We start from the raw sequence: 24,849 nt of genomic DNA, 5'->3' as shown, positions 1-24,849 counted from the left end.
AATGTAAAATTTGTAAGTTAAATAGTGCATGTGTTATTCAAAAGTAATTTATATTTTTATTAGTTTTATAGTTTTTAATTTTTAATTTTTAAATTTTAAATTTTTGGATAAGTTTATTTTGAAGACATGGATTAGTAGGAGAGTATTCTATTTTGTAGGCATTTTAAGTGGAATTTGAGACATTTTTTTACCGGGTTGTTCCCAACTTTTGTCCTTGTTAAATGTAGGGCCTAAAGGTATTTCTGAACCACATAAAAGTCCAGTCTAAAGAGAGAAATTCTCTTATAGATATAGATAGTATAGATGAAAAACATAATTTAATAAAAAGACTTTTTATTACATAATTACAATATTGTTTATATAAATGGAGAAAGTTCAAATGATTTTTTTTATAAAAAAAAAAATACCATAATAAGTTGACTAATTTGAACATATTTAAGAGTATTAAAAAAAATGTACACTCTCATTCCATTGAACACATGTAATATGTTACATTAAGTTTAAATTATTATATAAGATTAGAATTGTAACCTTTTTTTTTTCTTTCTAAATATAAGTATAATGCCTATATTATTGAAACTTGAATTTTAAGATAATCTTTTGAATATTTATCATTTTTATTACTTTTTTAGATTCTATATCTCTAACTTCTAATGTCTATTTTGTTTTTGTCTTTTAGTCAAAAACTAAAGAGTTTGGCCAAAATAAAATAAAATATCATACTTTTAACCCAAAAATTAAGAAAGAAAATGGATTCTTAAGCCCAAAACTAAAAAGGCAACCTACAAAAAAAATCAATTTAAGGTCCAATTAGTCCAAAATGGACTAAAATTGGCCAAATGGATCGCAGTGGACCAACATAGACCAAATTGGACCAAATTGACTGAATAGCTACACTGTCCTGGCCCAACTAGATCATAGTAACAATAAATGTTATACTTAAGCTTTTAGATATTATATAGATATAGATGTCTTTTTTCTTTTTCTTTCTATTTTTTAAAATTTTTTAATTTATATATATATATATATATATATATATATATATATATATATATATATATATATATATATATATATATATATATATATCAAATGGCTTAAAGCACCTAATAATTTTCCAAATCTCTGTACACTCACACCCCTTCCCATGATTGCAACTATTGATAAATGGAATTTCAAATTTGTACTACTATTAACCAAATCAATTTGGTTGGAGTTTCTTGATGTAAGGGGAGAGGGATCCTGTTCAAACTCTTCAAACCAAGTTTGGTCAATTGGGTCAGTTTTGATACAAACAAGTAACAACGATTACAATTGTCTTTTGGGCCACTCACGATAGGGCTTGTGCGACCCAATTTTTAGAAGTTGGTTCGGTTTCCCCACTTCTTTTAGATCAAACAACAGAGTCAATGAACTCTAGCACAAATAACATCTCTCCCTATTAGTACCGGGTGGAATATGAGGTCATGGGTTCAAGACCCTTAAGAGTGCATGTGTAACATATCCCACAAAAAGAAAATGAAGCAAAGGAGTACTTGGTTGTTTTACCACTTTTCATCTTAGGTGGAGTTCATTAAAATTGGCAACATACTCTGCAAAATAAGCATCCTACCCTCATCACTACCAATATAGGGTACAAGTTGTGTAACGTAATTCTGAATGCAATGTCCAACATCCAGCAAAAATCAAAATTCAAAACCAGAGGATGTTCTCATTAGCCGAAAATAGAAAAATAACGTCATCTGAATGCAATAATGCATCTCCAGCAACAAGAAAAGGAAAGGTGGAAAGAAATAAGAAGAAAAAGAAGGGGGGGGGGGGGGGAGTGGACAAATATATTCCTTGTAATTCTTCAGAATATTTAAATAGAATTATTTTGAGTCAAAAACTTTTTGATTTACTATACAGCAGAATAAATTGCACCAGCTAGGCAAGGCCAAAATTAAAACAAAGCCAAGATGTTACAGGGATCTATATTCTTTTATACTAGTAAGTAACCTATGAAATGGCTGGAAACACAGTATTATTTACACAAAGTACCTGCTACTTAGCTTTTGACATCCTATACCAAGCTCGTAAATGGTTGACCATTGCAGTAGCCCCCGAGTTCATGAATGTTGACTGTCTATCTATGCATGGGGGCAATAACTTCTTGGCTCGATACGGGTTGGTTTCTGGGACCATGCAAACAAGGAAAACATCAATAGTCACTTGTGTTGCTATGAGGGATCGTCACCAAGGGAGGCAGATGATGAGCGATTGAAGACTAAGGCCTTCTTGGATGCCCTAACACTTTTAAGAGTCATCATGAGTTTCTGTCTCTCTCCTTCAACCTCGGCAAATTGAAGGCTTAATTGAGAGTAACGGTCATGCATCTCTTTTAGCTCAGTCTCTACACCTGTGTACCTTTCCTTAAGCTCCAACATGTCTTTTATTAGCTCATTGATAGCTCTAAAGCTATGGAATATTGCTTCCTCGTCGCTGTGTTGTCTCAAGAAAGAGCTGGATCACAGGAGGAGAATATCATGTTAAGTAATTAGATGAATCTTTTGATGCAGCCAAAAAAAAAAAAAAAAGATGAATCCTTTGTCAGGCTAGCTATAACAACATTGTATTCTGAAATTTCTTAGTTGTGTTATTTTGGTTGTTTTAGGCAGTATTGCAGGCTGAAGAAACATCAAAGCAGTAAGCATTCAGAGATTGCTGAAAATGACTTCAAGGTGGGCTGCAAAGTGCAGTGTATCTGCAGAAAGAACTCAGCAGAAATGGAGGGTGGCGAATGTAGATCCATCAATTTGGAAGAATTAATCCCAGGCTACTGGAGTAAACAGTACATGCAGGACTAGTAGTTGTAGACCAAACTAACCCAGTATCCTAAGTAATAGATCTATGACTAACTACACCATCACAAAGTATTCTAGGCAAGGATCCCAATAGAATACCAGATTGATTGCTACACCAGATCTAAGGATCACCTGGCTGTCTGGCCGGCTGGCAACTTGTTTGACCCAAAAGAGAATGTACACTGGGTGGATCCAGCAGCAAATACTCATATCTGCCATGTACCAGAATGCCACCATATATCACCAAGTAGTGATATATCCTTTAAGATTTACTTGTCCTTGGCCTGATCACAGGAGGCCTTAAAGCCAGCAAGCATGAATGAGATACCCTCCAGGTTTTGAAGGGGCCCAATTCAAGAGAACATGATACCAATCAAAGAAAGAATGAAAAATCTAGAAAGTCATGCTACTATGCAAGCAAAAAAAAAAAAAAAAAAGGCATAACATGGCAAAGTTGGATATCATGGGAAAGTGATCAAGACAACCCAAAATTTAAGAGATTAGGTGGAGAGTCCAAACTCCAAACTAGTACATAAACTTATCAAGTCCCAAACCTAACTAATGTGGGATTCCTTTACACCCAACCTCACATCCACACCCAACAGTAACCAAAACTGAGACAAACACACCTGATGGCCCAACTGAAACTGAAACAAGACAAACAAACTGGAACCATATTAGAACATCCAAACCAAAAGCTTACGCTAGTGGGTAGAGAGGGCCGACAAGTACATAAACCCATATCAAGTCCCAAACTCAACCCATATAGGATTTTTCAGACTAATGACTAAATGATTAAATTTACCATTTCTTAGCAACTTAATCTTTTGGGATCAAGTGGTAGTTAATCACAGTATCAAAATCAAAGTAGGTAGTTATGGGCTCAAATCCTGTCTCCATTCTACCTCCAATTTAAAATTTTAAAAATCCATGTGTTGAGCCCCACTTACTAAAGGGGAATCTGGGCCATACATGAAGAGAAACGTTAGAATAATTAAATTATTAAAATTGTCCTTTCTAAACAACTTCAACTTTGGGGATCATGCAGTAGATTTACCCTTTCTTAATAGCATAAGTTTTTGGAATCAAGTGGTAATTTATCAGGATTCCTTTAAATTATGAATTGGTATAATTTTGCACACAAGAAACAATAACAGGACCATTAATGGCAACTAGCAATAACACTGGGCAGAAAAGAAAAATGAAAGAGGCAGTGCCAAAACACCACCAGATCCGGGAAATACATTATTCCATATAATGGATGTAGAGTAAACATTATTATTCCTTTAGTTGGAAGGACTATATGTATGAATAAGTAGCATATAATGATTGAATCATCATATCTCTAGACCAGTAGGGAAAATAAAATGAATATCAAGAACAAATTTCGTTAGAATAGAATGACACAAGTACACACACATCTCTAGCATGAATTATGAACCTAATAGTTTGTGGCATAGGCATAGGCATTTTAAGTTGAGGTGGCACATCAAACTTTTTGAAGTGATAAGCCTCCTACTATACTGGTTTTGAGCACTTGTTAGTACTTAAGATTTAGAGTGTGGCAAGGCAAGATTAAAGACCTCAATAAGAGAAAGAAAAGCAAAAAAGAATATAAATTTTGAGAGCTCCAAACATTGTGCGCTCCCGACATGCAAACAGGTAGTCAGTTAGCCAGGTATGTAAGGGATAATGTACCTCTGAAAATGGATGCTTGATTTCTTCTTTTCCTGTAGTGCTTCAGCAAGCTCAATTTCTAATGCAAGCACTCTTTCCAATGCATTACCACTAGATGAAAATTCATTGTACAATGGGTATATGCTTCCCAACTCTTCATTTGCCTGGGGAAAAGTAGAAATAAGTGTCTAGAACAGAGTGCTAGCATGTTGTAAGATGGTAAAGGCTGCAAATTCATTTACCTTACGTAATTGCATTAGTTCTCTTTGTAAACCTGGAAATTTTGAGAAAAAATCATTATCATCTTGGGGAAGAATTGTATTCTCATGTTTCATTCTTTCCAACTGCAAGCAGAAAACTACAATTAGAAAGACTGTATCGGACAATATCCTTAGCAGAAAACTACAGTTAGCAAATTTAATGTCTGGACCTAGCAGCTATAAAGGACGAAATAAATGTTATATATGTTTCACCATGCCATCCAAGAACATGCGAACAGTGATATAGAGGCATTATTTTCCTTCACATTACACAAAATGTATACCTCCTTATTCAAGTGGTCCATGCTATTCTTCAGATTCTGAGCTTTAAAGTGATCATTGGTAAGAGCCAAATGATTTGTGTCAGGATGCAGCAAGTCTTCTTGATTTACAAGTGCATGACTTTGAATACAATTTCCACCCCCAGATAGAAGAATATCCTGATAAATGATTATTCATGTAACTTGTTAGAGAGCAAGTTTTCAACGTGTCATATGAAAGAATACACACAATGGATGAACAATAAAAGTAAACAATCTTTTCTTCACACATACATGCACATCTAATTTGAAGCTAACGAACATAATTTTTTAAGTACTGCACAAAACTACTACCTAATTCATGAAAAGCAAGTCTTAATACACATCACAGAGAAACTGAAGATTTTAAGCAACAGGAGAGAAATAAAATGCCAACCATTGAAGATGGAAAAATCATATCAACTTACAGTCATCTTCCTCAGAAAAGTAATTTACATGCTGATTTAGAACATGAACTTTCCAAGCTGCTGAGTTTCATTTCTGTTAGAAATATGTGGTTAAATGATTAAATTTACCACATCCCAATAGCTTAAGCTTTTGGGACAATCAGTAACTTAACATGGTATCAGAGCATAAGATCCTAAGTTCGATCATTGTCTCCTCCACTCTACCTCCTATTTAAATTCTCACGTGTTAGGTCTCACCTATTAAAAGGTAGTTTCAGCCCACACGTGAGGGGGACTATTAGAAATATGTGGGTAAATAATTAAATTTACTATATCCCAATAGCTTAAGCTTTTGAGACAATCGGTAATTTAACAATTTCATCAAATCCCTAGAGCTAAGAAGGCATTTAGTGACACATTTTTTTCCAAAACACTCACATGTTTATGCAAAGATGTCTCTAGAGTTGCCTAATCTATGGATAGCAGGACATGAGACTTTATGAGGAAAAATCGCTTATTATATAAGGAATTATTTTTGCCCAATTGCCGTTGACTACTAAGTTCAACAAATCCACTCCTTTAGGAACATATAAAGCACAAGCAACTAAAAATCCTTTCATGGTCTCTAGAGATAATAACCAAATCTTTGTCTGACCTCATTAACCAAAACAGCAAAAATTATTGTTCAACTTTGATTGCCCTTCGGCAAAAGCAACCCAAGCATGAACTCCAACCAAATAGGAGGAAAGCCGAGCATAAATTTGCTCATTTTTTCTTCTTTTTATTTTTAACTGTGATTAAATCTGCATGTCCACTACATGATGCTTATACCAGTATAAAAGACCTGACAAGTTGCCTATGAGCTCTAACTCAATTGGCACCTCTTTCCCTTTTAAAAGCAAGATGGAGGGTAAGGTTGTTGGTTCAAGACCCACCAGGTGCAAATGTAACTTGCCAATAAAAATAAATAAATAAATAACCTGACAAGTTACAAGATTCCATTATGCTCTAAAAACAGTCTCTGCTGAAGGCCAAAAGGTAGGAGCATTAAATATCAGGATGATGTATGCCATATATATTGGTTTAGCTTCTTTTTTTTTTTTTTGGGGGGTGGGGGGGGGGGGGGAGGAACTTAAAGTGCTCATTTTCTTATGTACAATTTTTTAAAGCCTTGCCTTTTTTAGGTACAATTGTACTTTTTACCCAACTTATTTTTTAAACAAAACAATCCAATGAAAATAAGCTATATAAACCAACACCTAATCTATAATATCTATTTGATTATACAGATAACAATGAAGTATAATAATTAATCCAGAAAGGGTGATTCCAACACACACACACACAAAAAACAGAAGAAGAAGAAAGAAAGAAATACCTGCATGGGGTGCACATTCATGAGGTCAGTTTCATCAGCTGGAATTGTACGTGCATATTCTGCATCCTCACACTTCATTGAATTATCTCTGTCTGAGAGCTTACAAAACGGTTCCTCAGTTGGACTATTCCTGGAAGCCACATCTATACCTATTCTTCCATTGTTTGGAATGCCCAAAATCGGATTTTTCTGGTGAAGCTTTCCAATTGGCTCATCAGGCGTGCAATCCACATTGAGTAATCCACCAGAGCCTTCCTTCTGAACATTAATATGGGATGCAGAACATTCTAGTAAATCTTTCATCAAGGTAAGCTCTTCTGCAATTTTAGATTTTTCATCATTGCATTTTTGCAAAAACGCTTCAAGCTCTTGCTTTTCTTCCTTACAGCATTCAAGGCTTATAAATGAGCACTCCTTTTCAGCCTTCATCAGGTCACAGGCGTTCATTAGTTCACGCTTTTCAGAAAGTGCAGACTGCAACTCAGCTTCCAATTCCAAGATCCTTAATCCCAGCTCTTCATTTCTTTTTAAGTGAGAAGCCTCAGATTTCTTCTTATTCTCAACTTCATTGATTGCGTCTTGTAATTTCCACAGCATTTCATCACAATGTTTTTTGGAGAGGGAAAGGTGGTGTTTCAATTCTTGTAGCTTGGTCTCATACTGTTCTTTGATAAATGCAATTCTCAATGACTCTTGCATGCCAACTGGTGGTCCTTCAGGTTCTCTTTTCTCACGAACCTGGAGACACTCAGCATCAGCCTTGTCTTTAAGCTCTTTCAAATGGATGGACAAGTTCTTAAACTCTTCTGTCTTCAAAACCTGTTCAGCAAGCCTCTGGCTAAGCTCGCTACATTTCTTCCGCAGCATTATCAGTTCATCATTATATCCTTCCAGCAAGGTTATATGAGCATGCTGTTCATCCACCTTGGCCTTAAGTAAAATAGATTTGACTTCTAGTTCCTCCTTAGAGAACATCAGGTTATCAACCTTTTCTTCAGAATCCACTAACTTGTGCTCCAGCCTTTCAACCTCAAGAGCATGCCAACCTTTCTCCCCTTTCAAAGTGGCCTCCACATTTTCAGCCCTATTCTTGTATTCCTCAAGCTCATAAGTTATAACACTGATTTTATCAAGAAGTACCCTGTTCTCAGCAGTAGAGGCTTCTAGCTCAGATTTTAAGGAGTCAAGGCTTGTCAACAATCTAGCATTCTCTTCTTTGTATTTGACTTCTAGTTCCTCCATGGCAAACATCAGGTTATCGACCTTTTCTTCAGAATTCACTAACTTCTGCTCCAGACTTTCAACCTCAAGAGCATGCCAACCTTTCTCCCCTTTCAAAGTGGCCTCCACATTTTCAGCCCTATTCTTGTATTCCTCAAGCTCATAAGTTATGGCGCTGATTTTATCAAGTAGTACCCTGTTCTCAACAATAGAGGCTTCTAGCTCAGACTTTAAGGAGTCAAGGCTCATCAACAATCTAGCATTCTCTTCTTTGTATTTGACTTCTAGTTCCTCCTTGGTGAACATCAGGTTATCAACCTTTTCTTCAGAACTCGCTAACTTCTGCTCCAGACTTTCAACCTCAAGAGCATGCCGACCTTTCTCCCCTTTCAAAGTGGCCTCCACATTTTCAGCCCTATTCTTGTATTTCTCAAGCTCATAGGTTATGAAGCTGATTTTATCAAGTAGTACCCTGTTCTCAGCAATAGAGGCTTCTAGCTCAGACTTTAAGGAGTCAAGGCTCGTCAACAATCTAGCATTCTCTTCATTGTAATGGGCTTCACTTGCAAGACAACGATCCTGTACTGTCCCATCATTAAGATGCTTCTTGTGAAGCTCAGTGAGTTGCTGAACTAGATCTTCTATCCAGGCTTCGTACTGAGTTTTTGTGAAAATGTCTCTAACAGCTACATCTATCGAAAATTCATGCATTTCAGACAGCTGACTTTCCAGAGAAGAGCATTCTTCCCGAACGTTTTTACGGCATTCCTCTGTTTTCAACAAAAGATGGCCTACTCTTGTTTTTTCTAATTCTAGATCTGACACCATTTGCTTGAGATGAACCAGCTCAGCATTCTGCTGATCAAAATGTATCAATTGGCATTGCTTGTCATCTAATTGGGAATTAAGTTCAAAGACTGTACTCTCTAATTTATCTCTGGAACTTCTCTCAATATGCAACTCATCATGCAGAGATTGCCAACTTCCTTTCAAATTACTAAGCTCTAATGCAAGCTTGGCAGATTCCTCATTTTTATCCTGTAAAGAGACTATCAAAGTATCTTTTTCTTCCTGCAATGCTGCTATGCTCAACTTACACCTTCCAAGGTCGTCAGTTACAGTCTCTAAAGCCAAAATTTCTTGAGCAAGATCCTTGTTTTTAGAAGTAAGTTTCTGCAGCTCTGCTTCCATATGATCTAGATCAGATAAAAGTTCTCTGTGCTGCTGTGCATATCTTTCATCAGCTTCAGAGCTAACCTTGAGTCTGTTTGCAGTAGCCTCAATTTCTAATTGAAACTTTTGCAGGAGGGAGTTAGATACATCTAATTTATCCATTGCAGCCCATATATCATGTTCAAACTTCTGTTTCATGATCAAATTATCAGATTCTGCTGTTCTTAAGGACACTTGTACCAAATCTCTTTCATTCAGTAGACCTTTATTCTCTTCCATGAGTTGGAGAATCCTTTTGAGTGCATTATGGTGAAACTCTTCTAATTGCAGCACAACACCTGTTAAGTCCTTTGACTCCAAATCCTGACAGAAAGATTCACTCCAGAAAGACATTCCACCAAACTTTTTGTCATAGGATGCCAACAGATTCCACAACTTCTCTTGCAGAAAGTTGATAGTATTCTGTTGATTCTCCTTCTCAGCCGTCAGCTCGTTAAATTCAATTCTGACTTCTTTCAACTCTTCCTGAAAAACAGAAATGTCATTTTGGAGATTGCCATTTTCTTGGGTTTTTTTGTTTAACAAATTTTCCAACACCAATTTTTCTGCAGTGCAGGCCTCGTACTTTTTCTCATAACTTCTGTATTCTGTCATCAAGGCTTCCCATTCAGTAATCTTCTGATTGAGAAGATGATTTTCATGGGTAACATTTTGTAAAGTTGATTCTAAAATTTGGTTGTGCAGTGCCAAATCATTGCATTTCGCAATGCAAGTGACCTTGTAATCATTAAGGGAATGAACATCATCCATAGCAGCCTGCAGCCTAAGCATCAATAACTCCTTGGACTCAGTTGAAAGCTCCAGCTGCTGGGTAAGTTCTTCCATTTTCTCTTTCATGAGTCTAAATTCAGAACTTACCTCAACCAAACTCTCCTGTAACGATTTTGAAAAAACATCCAAGTAGACATTCACCAAATGCATTTCACAGACTTCTTCTTCAACCTTTTGATAAAGCCCTTCCTGCAAGCAAAGTGATCTTTTCAAGTCCTCTAAAAGAGCATCTCCACCCACGTTATGTTTATTTACCACTGTATGGTTATGCTGACAACGCAAGAGTTTGGCAGAAACAAACTCTGAGCCCAATTTCTGGTTCTGCACCATCTCTGGGCTCCCTTGAAAGATTGGTTCCGGAGAATCTGCAAAAGCTTGCCTGACAAGGTTCTCATTAGTCTCAAACATAGACAGAACCTGGAAAGAAAGTAGTTCAAGGTCCTTCTGTAACTGGTTCACAGCAATGGAATAATTCAAGCGTGCCCTCTTGAGTGCTGCTTCTGCAGTAATAGCTCTTCTTTCAAGCTCCTTGTAGTGAGATTCCAAATCATGCTTGTCTTCTGCAAGTCTTATTAGCTTCTCATTCATGTCATGGTGCATCGTGTCCATCTCCACCTTAGTGGATGAAATTGTGTAAATGCAAGTAGAATGCTCATTTCTAAGACTTTGCAACTCTCCCATCATCTGCCTTTGAGTTTCCTCAAGTTCCTGAACGAGAGCTTCATAGTAACACTCCATCTGGTCCATTTTCCTGGCAAGGCTTTCCCGTTCAGCTTTTGACTCATTTAACTCCCTTAGAACTTCAAACAATTTTCCCTTCAATACATTCATAGTATCAACAGAATCAGATTCATGAGACACCAGGCTAGGAATTTTAAGACAATGAAGCAAGCCTTCTGGTTCATACAAATCTGCATCAAACCCAGTTCTTGGTACAACTAGCTCACTTCTATGTAAATTCATTTCTTTGATCTCCTTTACACTTGTCAAATTAAGCCCTGAAATTGTCTGTACATTTCCTTGTTTTAGATCCCGCAGTATACCAAGCAATGCCTCTAAGTCTGAATGCAGGAATCTTAAGTCTTCTTCCTGGAATCCAAAGCACGCCTTGGTTTGAAGCTCTGTTATCTTATCCTCCACCAATAAAACCCCCTTTAACCATCTGAGCTGTATCTCTTGAATTAAGTGCCCCTGGTCTGTCTCAATAGATTCTCTGCTGGTATATGGAGGGTTCAATTTGGAATTTTTTAGCTTTTCAAGATCACCTTTGAACTTTGAACACTCTGATGTTAGTAAAGAAACTTCCTTTGCCAGTTCTTCTCCTGAAGCAATCTCAGCAGCAAGTTGCTGGGAAAAGTTTTGCGCTTCAACACCTATTTCATCAGCATGACTTTGTAAAGAGCTTACCTCCAGCTTAAGCTCAAGAATAGAAGACTCAGCTGCTTCCAAGCTCGCTCTCAGTCTACTATTCTCTTCGTAAGCAATTGCCAAGTCATTATCTGCAGAATAGTCAGAACTCCAGCCATGAACCCAGTCACTAGTCCCTTGAGCCAAAAACCTATTATCAGAAGGATCCCCTTTCCCTGGCTGAAGACTTTGACTTAAGGAGAGTCCACCTAGATCACCTGAAATTGTACTCTTAAGGCTGTCAATCTCGTGTGTGCTGGACACCTCATGCTTCTCGGCATATAAACTTTCTGAAGTATTGGATGAGCCATCAAACCCAACAGCTGAGTCCGCGTACTCTTCATTCAGCCCCACCTCTTCTTCAAGCGAAGGGAGATCTTTAGGTTCTTTTTTAAATCTAACTCTTGCATTAATCTATGAAAAATCAAAGAAGAGAACACACTTGTCAATCATTAAGAAATTACAGCACACTCTTAATTTTGTCAGTAACTTGTCTAATCTTCTAGTTGGTGCCTTCAAAAACAAAAAGAGACATGCGATTATGATATACCATTATGAAATCCCTACCCATACTTAGGAGCTTGTGTAGAGGGAGAAATATGTTCAATTACGCGTTCATCAATCTTTTTTTTTTTTTTTGATAAGTAAGAAGAAAGTATTATTAAAAAAGAAGGAATAGCAAGAAAATACAAGGAGTTCATGGTAGTGAACAAAAAAACACAAGCAGCCACAAACAGCCACTAAGCTATTCTAATAGACGAAAGGAAATCCATAAAGGTAAAACAATCCGAGAGACCCCAACACCGAGACTAATCAAAGAGGGTCCGTTGGCATAAGTCTAATAACTGAACCACAGTTTTCCCCTTATCCTCAAAAGAACACCGATTCCTTTCAGTCCAAATAGTCCACATTAAACAACCGGGGACCAAATTCCAAATATCGGAACTATGCTTCCCAAACCAATGATACCAACAAAATAATAAGTCCCCTACTGAACCTGGCATGACCCAATCGATCCCAAACAACCGAAGCATATACGTCCACAAAGAATGAGCTATCAGACAGAAAAGTAATAGATAATCCACAAATTCCGCATTACAACAGCACATACTACAACGATTCGCCAAAGGGCGACCACGAAGCATAAGGTTATCCAAAGTTAGAATCTGTCCATGAGCTGCTGTCCACATAAAAAAATGCCACCCTTTTAGGAACCTTGACTTTCCAAATGCCCTTCCAAGGGAAAGTGGAAGGAGCTATATTTCGAATCTTATGATAAAAAGACCGAATGTCAAACTTCCCACTTCCATTAAGACCCCAACAAAGCCTGTCACACCCTTCACCCCTAGGAATCCGGGTTTGGACGAAATGAAGAAGAGAGTATGAAGCCACTAACTCCCAATCATTAAATTCCCTATAAAATCTTAAACTCCCCACTCTGTCATTATCACCCACTAGAATGCTTAACACTTCAGAAATACAAGCTTCTTTATTGGCTGAACACAGAAATAGCTGAGGATGAAGAATTTTAAGAGGAACATCCCCAGTCCATTTATCATACCAAAAAAGAATACGAGAACCATCCCCCACCACAAAAGACAAGTGCTGAGCAAAATTTTCCCACTCTTCACTAATACTCCGCCATAAACCACAACCATAAGCCCTTCTGCAAACTCTTGTGCACCAGCCCCCTTTCCCCTCCCCATATTTTATGGCTATGACCCTCCGCCATAGATGAGTGATTTCATGGCCATACCTCCAAAGCCACTTCCCTAATAGGGCCTAATCAAAGGACACCAAGTTCTAAATTCCCAATTCACGTAGTAAACAAACCTTTTCCCAAGCCACCAATGGATATCTGAAACACTCAACTAAAGAACCCCACAAGAAATTCCTCTGAATACGTTCCAATCTAGTCGACATAGCTTTAGGGATAGTAAAAAGGGAAAGGTAATAAGTCAGAAGGCTTGAGAGGATCCTTTTCAACAAAGTGAGTCTATCACCCTTTGACAAGTAAAGCCGCTTCGAGCCTGAAAGCTTCTTTTCCATCCTCTCAAGAATCGGATTCCAAATCGAGGCTGTTTTAAACAAGGTTCCCAATGGCATACCCAAGTAAGTCATAGGCAAACTGCCCACCTTGCATTGAAGAATATTAGCCAAAGTCTGAATATTTGCTCACCTCCCCAATAGGGACAATTTCACTTTTCCCCACATTCACGTTCAAACCAGTAGAAGCTTGAAAACAAGTTAAAACTAACCTAATGGAAAGGATCTGCTCTCTAGAGGCTTCACAAAAAAGAATAGTATCATCAGCGAATAAAAGGTGAGAAATGTGAGTACCAGTCGAATGATTAGGACCCACATGAAAGCCCTGAATGAGGCCACCTTCCTCAGTTCTCTTTAGAATACGACTTAAAACCTCCATGATCTAAAGAAAGAGAAGGGGAGACAAAGGATCACATTGTCTTAGACCTCTAGAGCTACCAAAGAAGCCGGCAGGAGATCCATTAGCCAAAGCTGAGAAGCGAACAGTAGTGACAAAAGTCTTCAGCCATCTCCTCCATCTACCCCCAAAACCCATCCTCTCCAACAGATAAAACAAAGTGTCTCAATTCACATGACCATAAGCTTTCTCAATGTCTAACTTACACACCACCCCTGGAGCACGACACTTCAGTCTACTGTCTAAACATTCATTAGCAATAAGCACAGAGTCCAAAATTTGCCTGTAACCAACAAAAGAATTCTGCGACTCTGAAATGAGTTTATCTAGCATTATTTTGTTGGTTACAGGCAAATTTTGGACTCTGTGCTGATAGGCCAAAATCTTTGATATTCAATGCATTATTTTTCTTGGGAATCAAAGATAGGAAAGAAGCATTTAGAGACTGTTCAAACTCTGAGCTCCTATGGAAATGATTAAAAAATACCATAACATCTGTTTCCGCTACACTCCAGCATTTTTGAAAAAATGCCATAGTGAAACCGCCAGGACCTGGGGCTTTATCGCCCTCCATCTCTTGAAGCACTTTACCACTTCCTCCTTAGAAAAATCCCTCTCTAGAGCAAGCCACTCATCCTCCTCAATTCTAGCAAACTCTAAACCATCCATAGAAGGGTGCCAGGTATTTGACTCAGTGTACAAACTCTGATAAAACTGAACCACCTTAGACCGCACCTCTTCCTCATCCTCATAAAGAACACCATCCACCTCTATACCCCGGATATGGTTAGTTCTTCTATGGGAGTTTGCAACCCAATGAAAAAAGTGAGTATTATTGTCCCCCTCCTTCACAAATAATATCCGGGACTTTTGTCTCCAAGAGATCTCCTCCAAAGAGGCAAGATGTGCAATCTCACTTTTAATCTGAATTCGCCTAGTTTGATCCTCCTGAGAAAGACCTGACAAGTCCTCCCTAGCATCCAAACCCAACAATTCAGATAAAAGGCATTTCTTCCTAAAGGCCAGATCCCCAAAAACCTCCTTATTCCACTTTTTCAAGTCTTCTTTGAGAGCTTTTAATTTACGAGCCAAAATAAAGCTTGGAGACCCCGCAAAGCAATACCCATTCCACCAATGCCGAACCCTCTCTACAAAACCCTCTTCATGCAACCACATATTCTCAAGCTTAAAGGCTCTTCAACAGCCAAGACAACATAGGTGATGATCATTTCAACATTGCATTGCCTAATCACTTTAAGATAGCCTAATTTCACTAGGAGCAGTGACCTTGCCATTATGGGATTAGATTATTTCATATTTTCATTTTTATTTTATTTATTTTTAGCTCAGATAGGAATTAGATTTCATATCTTTTTTAGATGGGGATAAGTTTTTAGATTATCTTTAGTTGAGAGTTTTGTGGGACATGAACTCTTATTCTTGGAAGCTCTATAAAAAGGCTCCTGGTAGTGTTTTTTTAACTCGGACTATTATTAAATAAAAATTTCTTCTTGTGAGAAATTTATGCATCCACTTGGTGGTGATTCCAAGAACCCTCAGTGGTGAAGAATAGGGTTTTCAGGCTGCTTTAAGTGATGGTAGGAATAAACACTCTTTGGAATACTTCTATCTGCAATTCTGCATAATTGATTTCAATGCTCAACTTTCTCCAAGAACATCTTCTCATTTACTAAAGTCAACTGGGGGCATGACCTTGCAAGGATAAGTATCTGAGAAAAGTATTTTGGGGAGGTATAAACTTGTAAGTTCCAAAATTTACCTTTTATCTTGCCATTCACAAAGTTCCATCCCTGATTGCAAATCAGAAACTAGAGAGTGAGACTGAGAGTGGTTTCACAGATGAGTTTTCTATTGTCTAAAATTTAAAGGGATTTACTATCTGTCAGATTTCTGGACTCTTCTAGATCAAAACTTGACCATGCAAGCATCATTGCCTGGACAGGAGCACCCAGTTGAAAATTCTTTGGGGCTTCTTTTTTTGTTGATAGGTAAAATTCTTTGGGGGTTCTGGGTGTTGGTAGTTTTTTGCATCTCCTACTTCCTGCTTCTTCTTGTCGTTTATGCTTCTCTATTCTAGCAATATGGAGCCCCCACCCCCCTTCTTTGGTTTAAAAAGGCCTGTATCCTTCCTTCTTATATCTAGGAAAATTGTTTTCAGTAAATAATAAGCATATGAGACACTGGAACTAGCAGCAAATTGCAGGCCAAACAACTAGTGACCTTGTACAACCACATTACCTAAGAAGTTTGACGCTTTTTCTTCAAAATTTCGAAAAAAGTTTCAAAATTGATGGATACGGTTTAGGGGAAATGGATTTATTTTTCAAGTGATAAATGTGGAAAAAGCATTGATAATTTTAAAAAGAGTTTGATAATTATTGTTCTGGCTGCCAGCATAGCTCAGGCGAACATTGCACAAAGCAGTGGTTTTTGAATAGACTAAATGTGGAAAAATACAAAGCAACAAGAAAATGATCAAACCTTATCCATCTGATCATTGACAATCTCTGCAGAAGATGATACTTTTCTACCAGCAGATTCATAATGACTATTTTGGTCAGAAGTTGATTCCAGACCCCTCTCTCTCAGTTCCCTCTGTTGCTCAAACTCTCTGAGAGCAAGCACATAGAAATGAATGGATTGAAACTAACTAAAGCATTAATGATACATGTCTAATTGCAGTACCTGAAACCAGTTTTAGAAGTTAGCAGCTGTACAGTGACCTGCATTGAATAACAAAACCATTATAACATTATGAGGGAGAACACTACATCTCTAAGGGAAATACTGCAGCAATAAGCTAGAGTAAGACAATGTTATTAGAAGCTACATAGAAACATACTACTTGCCATTCTTGTATGACCTGGCGGGCAGAGAATCAATGAAATTCTTTGCCCAAGATAGCATTATGTAAGAGAAAACATAAAATTCAGCAATCCTCACATGTAAGGTAGCTCCAGAGTCACATCCATTAAGAGACAGTGCAACATCAGAAGGCTTTAAGGCATCAGCATAATCAGCAAGGTTGATGTCAGCCTCACCAAGGATGCTGGAACGTGAAGAACCCTGATGTCAATGAGATTTAGGCCAAATATAGTGTCAATCTGAGTTGCAACAAGACTATATGTACAGCCATCATAATTATCAAAAATTGAAAATTTTAAAAAATAGATAAGGAAGAAAAAGAGAAAGATAATAAATAGAAAAAATAAGGGTAACATATATAATTCAAACTTTGATTACATAACAGAAAATATCATTTAAGGTAAGAATATAGGAGGAATATTACCATTGCCACTACAAGTTTATAGAGTTTCTCATCATATTGTTTTGTTTTGATGTCTTGAAGAAGTCTGGTAGTTTCGTAAATAGGATCTGCCCATTTGCATGTCCCATTTCTCACATTTGATTTGGTTGTCTTTGCTGTGGCCTTTCCAGAATCAGCAGGTATGAAAGATATAAACAGCTTATCCCATCCAGTTTGTGGAATCTAGATCATTAAGAGGGAAATATAACAATTGGATGGATAATAAAAAAATTCACATAATCAGCATACATAGTAGAAGCACTGTAGCCCCACTATCACAACAAGATAAATATTAACATCTAAAAGAACTTTGTGCCAATCTTAAGTCACCAAAATATTCTCAACAACAATTTGAGCTTCATTCACAAATTATGATACTTCTTTCAATGCCCAAGACAGAATAAAAAGCAAGAACAGAAGCTTTAGGCCTTCCCACACCCATCAACCTAGTTCTTAGAAAGGGCACAACACAATGCCACCAAACATTGCATGGTGACATGTTTGATTCCTTTATATATTATTATTTCGGAGTAACAAATTTCAAAAAAAAAAAAAAATTGGAAAAAAAAAAAAAGATTACCCTGATTCCTTTATGTTGCATAATGATTTATTCAGTGTAATACCTTACTTTTATGAAATCTAATTTTTAGATGAGAGAAAAAGTTTTCACAACATACCTCAGTAATATGGAAGATACATGTGCACTCAACAAACAATTATATGCCAACTCAAGTTATGTAACTCAAATTATCTACTTGTCATTGATATATTTGGTTTTGTGCAGTACATAAAATGCCTGCTGATCATTGCATGGCTACGGTTTTCAGTAAACTTTGTCTTGCAACTGCATTCACATTTTTAATTTTTTAGGTTTTTAAATATTTAAGAAATTTACAGTGTTCTTCAGTACAGAATAGTCCTATGAGGAGACTGTTACAAAGCTAATGTGCCCAATATCACAACCAGGATGATGACACTTGTCTAATTTATGTCTGAAAGAGTTCTGACTTCCTAAAAGTCATGAAACCAAATACATGTGACAGATTTCAAGTGCAGGTATCTGCTCAAACATCGAATTTCTCACCCTTATGCAAAATCAATATGTCAAGTCGTTGACATACAGAAAATTCCTCAATTGTTGAAGACTGCCAGCCATTTTGCATTTGATTTTCCTTCCTTTTTTATTCTAATGTGGTTTGCTTCTTTGTTTATATAATATAAATATAAATATATACATACATACATATATATATATATATATCTTTGGAGGGAGAGGGGGAGGGGTGGTTGTAAGTGATGCAAGTCAAAACCAAAACTTGATACAACATGAAAATTAAAGAACATAAACAATAAAAATCACCAAGGATTCGGCACCTATGGGTTGCTTAGAGCTGGTACCAAGCAAGATAGAAAACCAAAGAGTGAGCACTTAGAGTTGGCTGCAGTCAACACCAGACCGGTGGAAAATCCCGAGTGAAATTTTATTAATCAATCAAACAGCTAACTTGTAAACTGTCTCCATAGGAGTACAAATTGTACAAAATTAGGTTTATGTAGGCTATGACTTGATCAAATTCTGGTTGACTTAGGAAGCCCTAATTCTAATTGATTTGAGATATTCCAATCATTGAATTACAAAAATAACCTAGACTCTAGGAAAATAATAAAATACTAATAACCTAACTAACTAATTATTTTTAAAATAAATATAGTATCTTTATTTCCAAAATTAAATAAAACTAAATTAGAAAGAAATTCTAGTCGCACATCCTCCATTTGTAAGTCCAGAAAATCTGAACTGCAAATCACTAGCCACAAACTCAATAAACAAATTATTGAACTTTCCTACATGCACTCTATAAACAGCCGTCAGCTGCAGAGAAAGAGTGAAAAGGAGGAAAACAACCTCTATTTTCTATGGAGTATGAGAACTATAAGCTAGATCAGCATCTTACAACAATTACATAATTTGTATCTGAGCTCATTTGCTCGATAAACTGCCTCAGGGTTTTCTGATTCACCTTATAACCTGAAACTTTCATCTCTTTGTTTGTCGGTGATTGTATGTGTCATTGTGCCTGTCTGTTAAAGTATTTAAATGATGAAATTCTAACGTATAACATTAACTCAACCAGAAGCATACAATACATCTCCAAGGATATCAAGAAGGGAATCAGGAAATAAATTGACAAAAGTCAGATTATGACAATGTCTTGCAGTTGCTCAAATTTCAACAACGTTAAGGAAAAACTTACATGTGTAGCGTGGAATTGTAGCCGGAAGACCACTTTTACTTTTGTCTTCTCAAGCTTCCACTTTGAAATCCTCGACATTACTGGAAAATTAATTGATCATCGGCTGCATAAATCTGAGTTCCTCTTAATTATACTCCTCCCATTTATTCTAAATCAACATGAAACAGTTGGATTATTTCTACAAATAAATGAAATGATGACAATAAATTAAAAGCAAAGAAGATCTGCAAAAGATGAAAATTCCTGTCTGCTGGATGACAAATGCAAATACTCTTGCAACAAATTTTTTGTTCTCATGTCAGCTTATGAATGTACTTTAATACATGCATAGAAAAGGAAGATTTTTCCATCGTGCAGGGAAACCACAACTTTTACAAGGGTACAAATGCCTCGAACTAGTTTAATGATCACTAAGATCTTCTTGAAAGACTAGAATCAGTAGCTGTATGTCAAAGAGCCTTCAATTTTCTGAAAATACTTTCTTTTTTTTTTTAGAAGCAAGCTTAACACCTTTTGAAGATAGGAAAGAAAGTGATAATCTCCAAAGCTTGACAAGAAGGAATATCATAAAATAAATTAATCTAACCAAAGAAATTATACAATGTATTTGCATTTTGAAAGCATATTAAGTTGATTAAGGATGTGTATGACAGAGCCGTAGCTAGTGTGAGAACAAGTTGAGGCATTACAAGCAAGTTTTCTATCATCATTGGTTTGTATCAAGGATCAGCATTAAGTCCATATATCTAGGCATTAGTGATGGATGAGCCTGAGGCCACTAAACTGATTCAAGAGGAAATCACTTGGTGCATTTTTTTGCAGATGAGATAGTTTTATTGAATGGAACTGGACATGGAGTTAATATCAAGTTAGTAATTTAGTACGACACTTTAAAATCTAAAGGCTTTTGGTCAAGTAGGACTAAAATAGAGTGCATAAAATAGGACAGAGTATATGAAATGTAACTTCAGTAAAAGTACAAACAAAGATGAAGGAATTGTAAGACTTGAAGCTCAAGAGATACCAAAGAGCGAGAATTGTCAATATCTTGGATCACTCATTCACAAAAATTAAGAGATTAAAGAGGATGCGAATCATAGGATAAGAACAATGTGGATGAAGTGGAGAAGCGAATCAAGAGTATTGTGTGATCATAGAATACCTATTAAGTTAAAGGGAAAGTTTTATAAGACTGTTATAGGACCAACTATGCTCCATGGTACATGATGTTGGGTTGTTGAGAAGCAACATATTCATAAAATGATTGTAACTAAAATAAAAATGTTAATATGGATAAGTGGAAATGTAAGGAAAGTCAAGATTTGAAATGAGGAAATTCACTTAAAAATAGGGGTGGCACCTATTGATGAAAATATGAGGGAGAGTCGCCTGAGATGGTTTGGACATGTTAGAGGAGAGCGATTAATGCACCAATGAGAAATTATCTAATTTCTTAAATCCTCAAGCTTTGTAAAATTAAATATTCAGTTGTCCTTGAGCAGTGGTTAAGCATACTAAAGGGTAGGTTCTACTAAGAATTTGAGACCCACAACAGAATTTTGATCAATTACACAGGAAAATCGATCATTCAGAACATAGCAGTGTCAAAACTAGTACAATCACATCTCAGAGAATAATTCAGAGGAATAGAAAATCATTTTCCAATATATACTGAATTCGGGGTTAATATTCTGATGTATCTAAACTAGAAATAATCTGATCTAAGTAGAAAGTCGAAATTCTATATGCCATGGAATTCTCCCTTCCAAAATTCAAATTAGAATAAAAAATTCATCAAATAGTTGTTTAGGCCACTTTCATTTAGAGACAATTAGTTAATCACACACTAATTAACCAGCTCTAATATGTATTGATTTATTCATGTTAATAATCAAGTTCAATTACAATTGTATAATGTACATGAAAAGTTACATTCAGATTGTAATTTTTTTTTTTTAATTAAGAAAAATGCTTTAGCATTGAGATCTTAAAACTCCATGGGCTAGACAGAGCTAGAAAATTATGAGGATTAGACTAGCATCAAAAACCACAAATAAAAAATCTGTTAAGAAACTTTGTCAATCCAAGGTTTACATCACTAATAGCACCGTATGGATGCTGAGAAATTGTATGTTGAAAGAATGAATTATAACTCTAAACCTTGAGAGTAATCCCTTAAAAATCACAAAATGTAGATTGTCCACTCAACTGGGCCTACTACCAACAAGTGGTCTAGCTGAGTTGACCTCACCATTTTGATTTTCTATCCCATCACTTTCCTCCATTTTCCCAGTAACCAAACAGAACCCAAGAACTAAATAACTGAACCCAAAAAAAAAAAAAAACCAATCTAGAAAAGGAAACAAAAGTTAATTTCAGCACTTACCTTGTTAGACCAGTGACAGAACTTTCCCAAAACGTCAAACCCAGATACAATCCCAAATGCCCACTTGAAAACAACAAAGATTCACGGATCCAAGTCGCTGTAAACACACAGTAAATTCAGGTTCTTCTTCTTCTTTTCTTTTTCTTTTTTTTTTTAACCTTGGGAGGGAAAAAAAAATGGGAAAGGAAAAAAATTTAGAAAGGTTGAAACAATGCCAAAAAGAGTGACAAAGTAGAAGGTAATCAAAACCAAGTGCTGAGCTAAATTTGGAAAAAGAAAGAGAGAAAATGTACCCTCAGAAAGTGTAATCTGAAAGCTAAAAAGCATATAGCCCCTATTTGTTCTTCAACAAGGCGTCAAGGAAAGATTTAAACCAGATTTGACACGTTCACACGTTAAAATTATAGAATGCAGAAAATGCCAAAACAATGCACAATAATATATTAAATAATTTTTTTTTAACTGTGTTTGTATTTTTGAGTTTGACAACCCAGAGCCTAGAGCTGTGAAATAATGAACAGTGAGAGAGAAAGAGAAAAGACCCCAATAAGTATCATTGAAATGTTGACATTTTTATAAATTTAAAAAAAAAAATCACCAAAATTTTCAAAAATGATAATGATGTTTATTTATTTATTATAGTGGGATTAAAAATGTAAAATAATGTGGTGTAGTGAGTGGTACTGTTAGGTACCTAGGTAGAGATCTGTAGGTGCTTAAGGTGGAAGAAACAGCAGGGAATCTTTTCAGAGAAGGTTCTGACTTCAGGAGACTCTCTCTCTCTCTCTCTCTGAGATTTTTGAGGCTGTGTTTGTGTTTTTGTTTTTGTGCGTGTGAGTTTGTGTGAGTTTGGTTTGGTTTTGTTTTTGTTGTCTTGTTGGGTATTCTTGGAAGAAAAAAAAAATGGAGAGAGAGAAGAGGGAGATGGCGTAAATAAGTGGTTAATAAAAGTGAGGAGTAAAGGGTAATCGCCATTAATAAGGTGAAGTGGAGCTTGGAGTTTAGCTGATATATCAACCTCATAAACCCGCCAAAGCCTCTGTTCATTGTTGTCTTTATTAATTAATACTGTCTTTTCTTTTAAATTTTTTTAATGAGTTTCTTATTATTGATTGTACGTAGCATTTATATTTGTGGTGATCAGGTGTACAGATGTGTGGGGTTCACTTTTTTTTTTTTTTTTTATTAAGGGTACTAGTACTGTGTTTGTGTTGAACTTTTTTTCTTTTTTTAACTGAGGGTTTTGATTTGAGTTTTTGACTCATTTTGGAAGACTGGTTGGTTTTCTTTTCTCTTTGACAATACACAAAAAGTGTGTGGGTTGGTTTTCCCTTGTTTTACGGACGGCTAATCACTGAACATGTTGGGACCAGTAGTTCAATTTTCAATTTTAGGCTTAATGGTAATTTACTATTGAGTTTTATTACCGTGTGTCCTTAGATTATATATTGGCAAACTATTTTTAAAAACTTTTTTAATGGACAAATAAAACAAGTGAATTACTGTTTTAACAGTTTTTTTAATTCTTCATAAAAACTATCCTAAAATAAATAGTTAATATATTGGTGAGCACATTCTCTTATTTTTCACATTAGTACTCTCTCATAGTTTTTTTTTTTTTTTTGAAAACATACTCTCTCATAGTTTAATTGGTGAGCACATTCTCTTATTTTTAACGAGACCATAGTTTAAAAACAAGAGCAATCCCAAATAATCGGAAAAATGTCCAGTTTTTTATTTTTACTCGTTGAACTTACGATTTTAAAACTATGACAAAGACATTCATATTCAAACTCTCCTCCTCTCATTATCTCTTATATATATAGTTAGGTTCAAATTACACCTAATATAACTCTAAGAAATATTACATCACACAATAACTTGTTGTAAAATTCATATTTTAAAAATCCCACCATTGAATTACATGTTTTATATGTTTTTAACATTCTTGCCAATTTTCATGTCAATTGGATGTTATTTACTATTCAATCCATAAACTCATATTTTATGCATTATTTTAAACTACAAAAATTTGAATTTAAACAATTAATTGATGACATATCTATTAATTTTTGATCAACATGAAAATTTGCAAGCATAGAGAATATACGAAGATAATGTAATCTAACGATAGATTTATCAAAATTCGTAGAGAGAGAGAGAGAGAGAGAGAGACAAATATAGAGAGAAAAATGGAGATAGAGATGGGTTCAAGTTACACCTGATGTTACGCATTTTTTAAGTCATAGATTTTCAAAAGATCTAATGGTCAAAAAGAAAACATCATCATTCTTTATATCATTAAATGCTTACCTAATTAATATTGTTCTTGTTATCTCTCTCTTTATTAAATCCTTTTTCTCTCTCTACTTTCTAATGCTTACCTAATTGATTTGCAACGTGATCGGTAGAGGCAACGTTTATCTTATAAAATTAAGTTCTTGACATATTCTTCTAAAAAAAATGTGCGTACTTTGTAACGGCCATCTTTTGTGCCTGCCCAAATCAGCTTATCATTAGGCTTCCTCCAACTCAAAGGGATTTGTTTAATAATCTCTGCTTCTTCAACCAAAAAAATTTCCTCAAATATTGCACTCTTCAATCATGCATAGTATTCTCATTTATCAATTCGTTAACCTTGGCATTCGGATTTATCATCACAGTAGGTGATTGAATTTTAAATCTTAATTGCCAAAAACGTTGTATTAATTGTGGTGATAAAAATAAAAAATTATGGTAGAAGTTGAGAACTTGACATAATCACATAATTTAATTTCAATGTTTGCCTCAAGTAATACATAATCACATAATTTTTGAAGGAGCGGGGGAAAGATGTATTGCTTTTTTACGTTTGCCCAATAGAAAATAAGCCCAAATTTGGTGGGTTCCCTTACTTCAAGAAGACCCAAAATTTGTGTGATAATAGAAACCCAACTCATTT

At 35.8% G+C, this 24,849-nt stretch overlaps 1 protein-coding gene across 5 annotated transcripts; it reads right to left on the bottom strand.

The window, feature by feature from the left end:
- Positions 1 to 1,838: 1,838 nt before the first annotated feature.
- Positions 1,839 to 22,847, bottom strand: LOC142612943 (uncharacterized). 5 transcript variants are annotated; one of them, XM_075785119.1, is made up of 13 exons: positions 22,603 to 22,847; positions 22,202 to 22,251; positions 21,909 to 22,066; positions 19,523 to 19,670; positions 17,250 to 17,450; positions 16,904 to 17,026; positions 16,646 to 16,683; positions 16,442 to 16,571; positions 6,865 to 11,910; positions 5,065 to 5,220; positions 4,763 to 4,864; positions 4,542 to 4,684; positions 1,839 to 2,502 (listed from the first exon to the last, which is right to left on the bottom strand). In XM_075785119.1, exons 4-13 carry the CDS (start codon positions 19,598 to 19,600, stop codon positions 2,220 to 2,222), a joined length of 6,300 nt encoding a protein of 2,099 aa, XP_075641234.1. In that variant the 5' UTR covers positions 19,601 to 19,670; positions 21,909 to 22,066; positions 22,202 to 22,251; positions 22,603 to 22,847; the 3' UTR covers positions 1,839 to 2,219. The 5 variants fall into 5 exon arrangements, with proteins under 5 accessions (XP_075641234.1, XP_075641233.1, XP_075641232.1 ...); XM_075785118.1 differs by lacking the exon at positions 22,202 to 22,251 and having other exon boundaries at positions 22,603 to 22,730; XM_075785117.1 differs by lacking the exons at positions 22,202 to 22,251; positions 22,603 to 22,847 and having other exon boundaries at positions 21,909 to 22,146.
- Between the last annotated feature and the right edge of the window lie 2,002 nt (positions 22,848 to 24,849).

Source organism: Castanea sativa, chromosome 10 (genome assembly GCF_040712315.1).
Source record: "Castanea sativa cultivar Marrone di Chiusa Pesio chromosome 10, ASM4071231v1".
Classification (NCBI taxonomy): Eukaryota; Viridiplantae; Streptophyta; class Magnoliopsida; order Fagales; family Fagaceae; genus Castanea; species Castanea sativa.
This window is presented reverse-complemented; position numbering and strand designations above follow the sequence as displayed.

What these genes read in the sequence shown, in the direction of transcription:
- LOC142612943 (XM_075785119.1), bottom strand. Translation starts at nt 19,600, where the DNA reads ATGTCGAGGATTTCAAAGTGGAAGCTTGAGAAGACAAAAGTAAAAGTG. An exon ending in TCAATGATCAGATGGATAAG is followed by an intron (nt 11,911 to 16,441) that starts GTTTGATCATTT and finishes GATTTTTCATAG; the next exon opens with ATTAATGCAAGAGTTAGATT. An exon ending in TCAAGCATCCATTTTCAGAG is followed by an intron (nt 2,503 to 4,541) that starts GTACATTATCCC and finishes CCTGTGATCCAG; the next exon opens with CTCTTTCTTGAGACAACACA.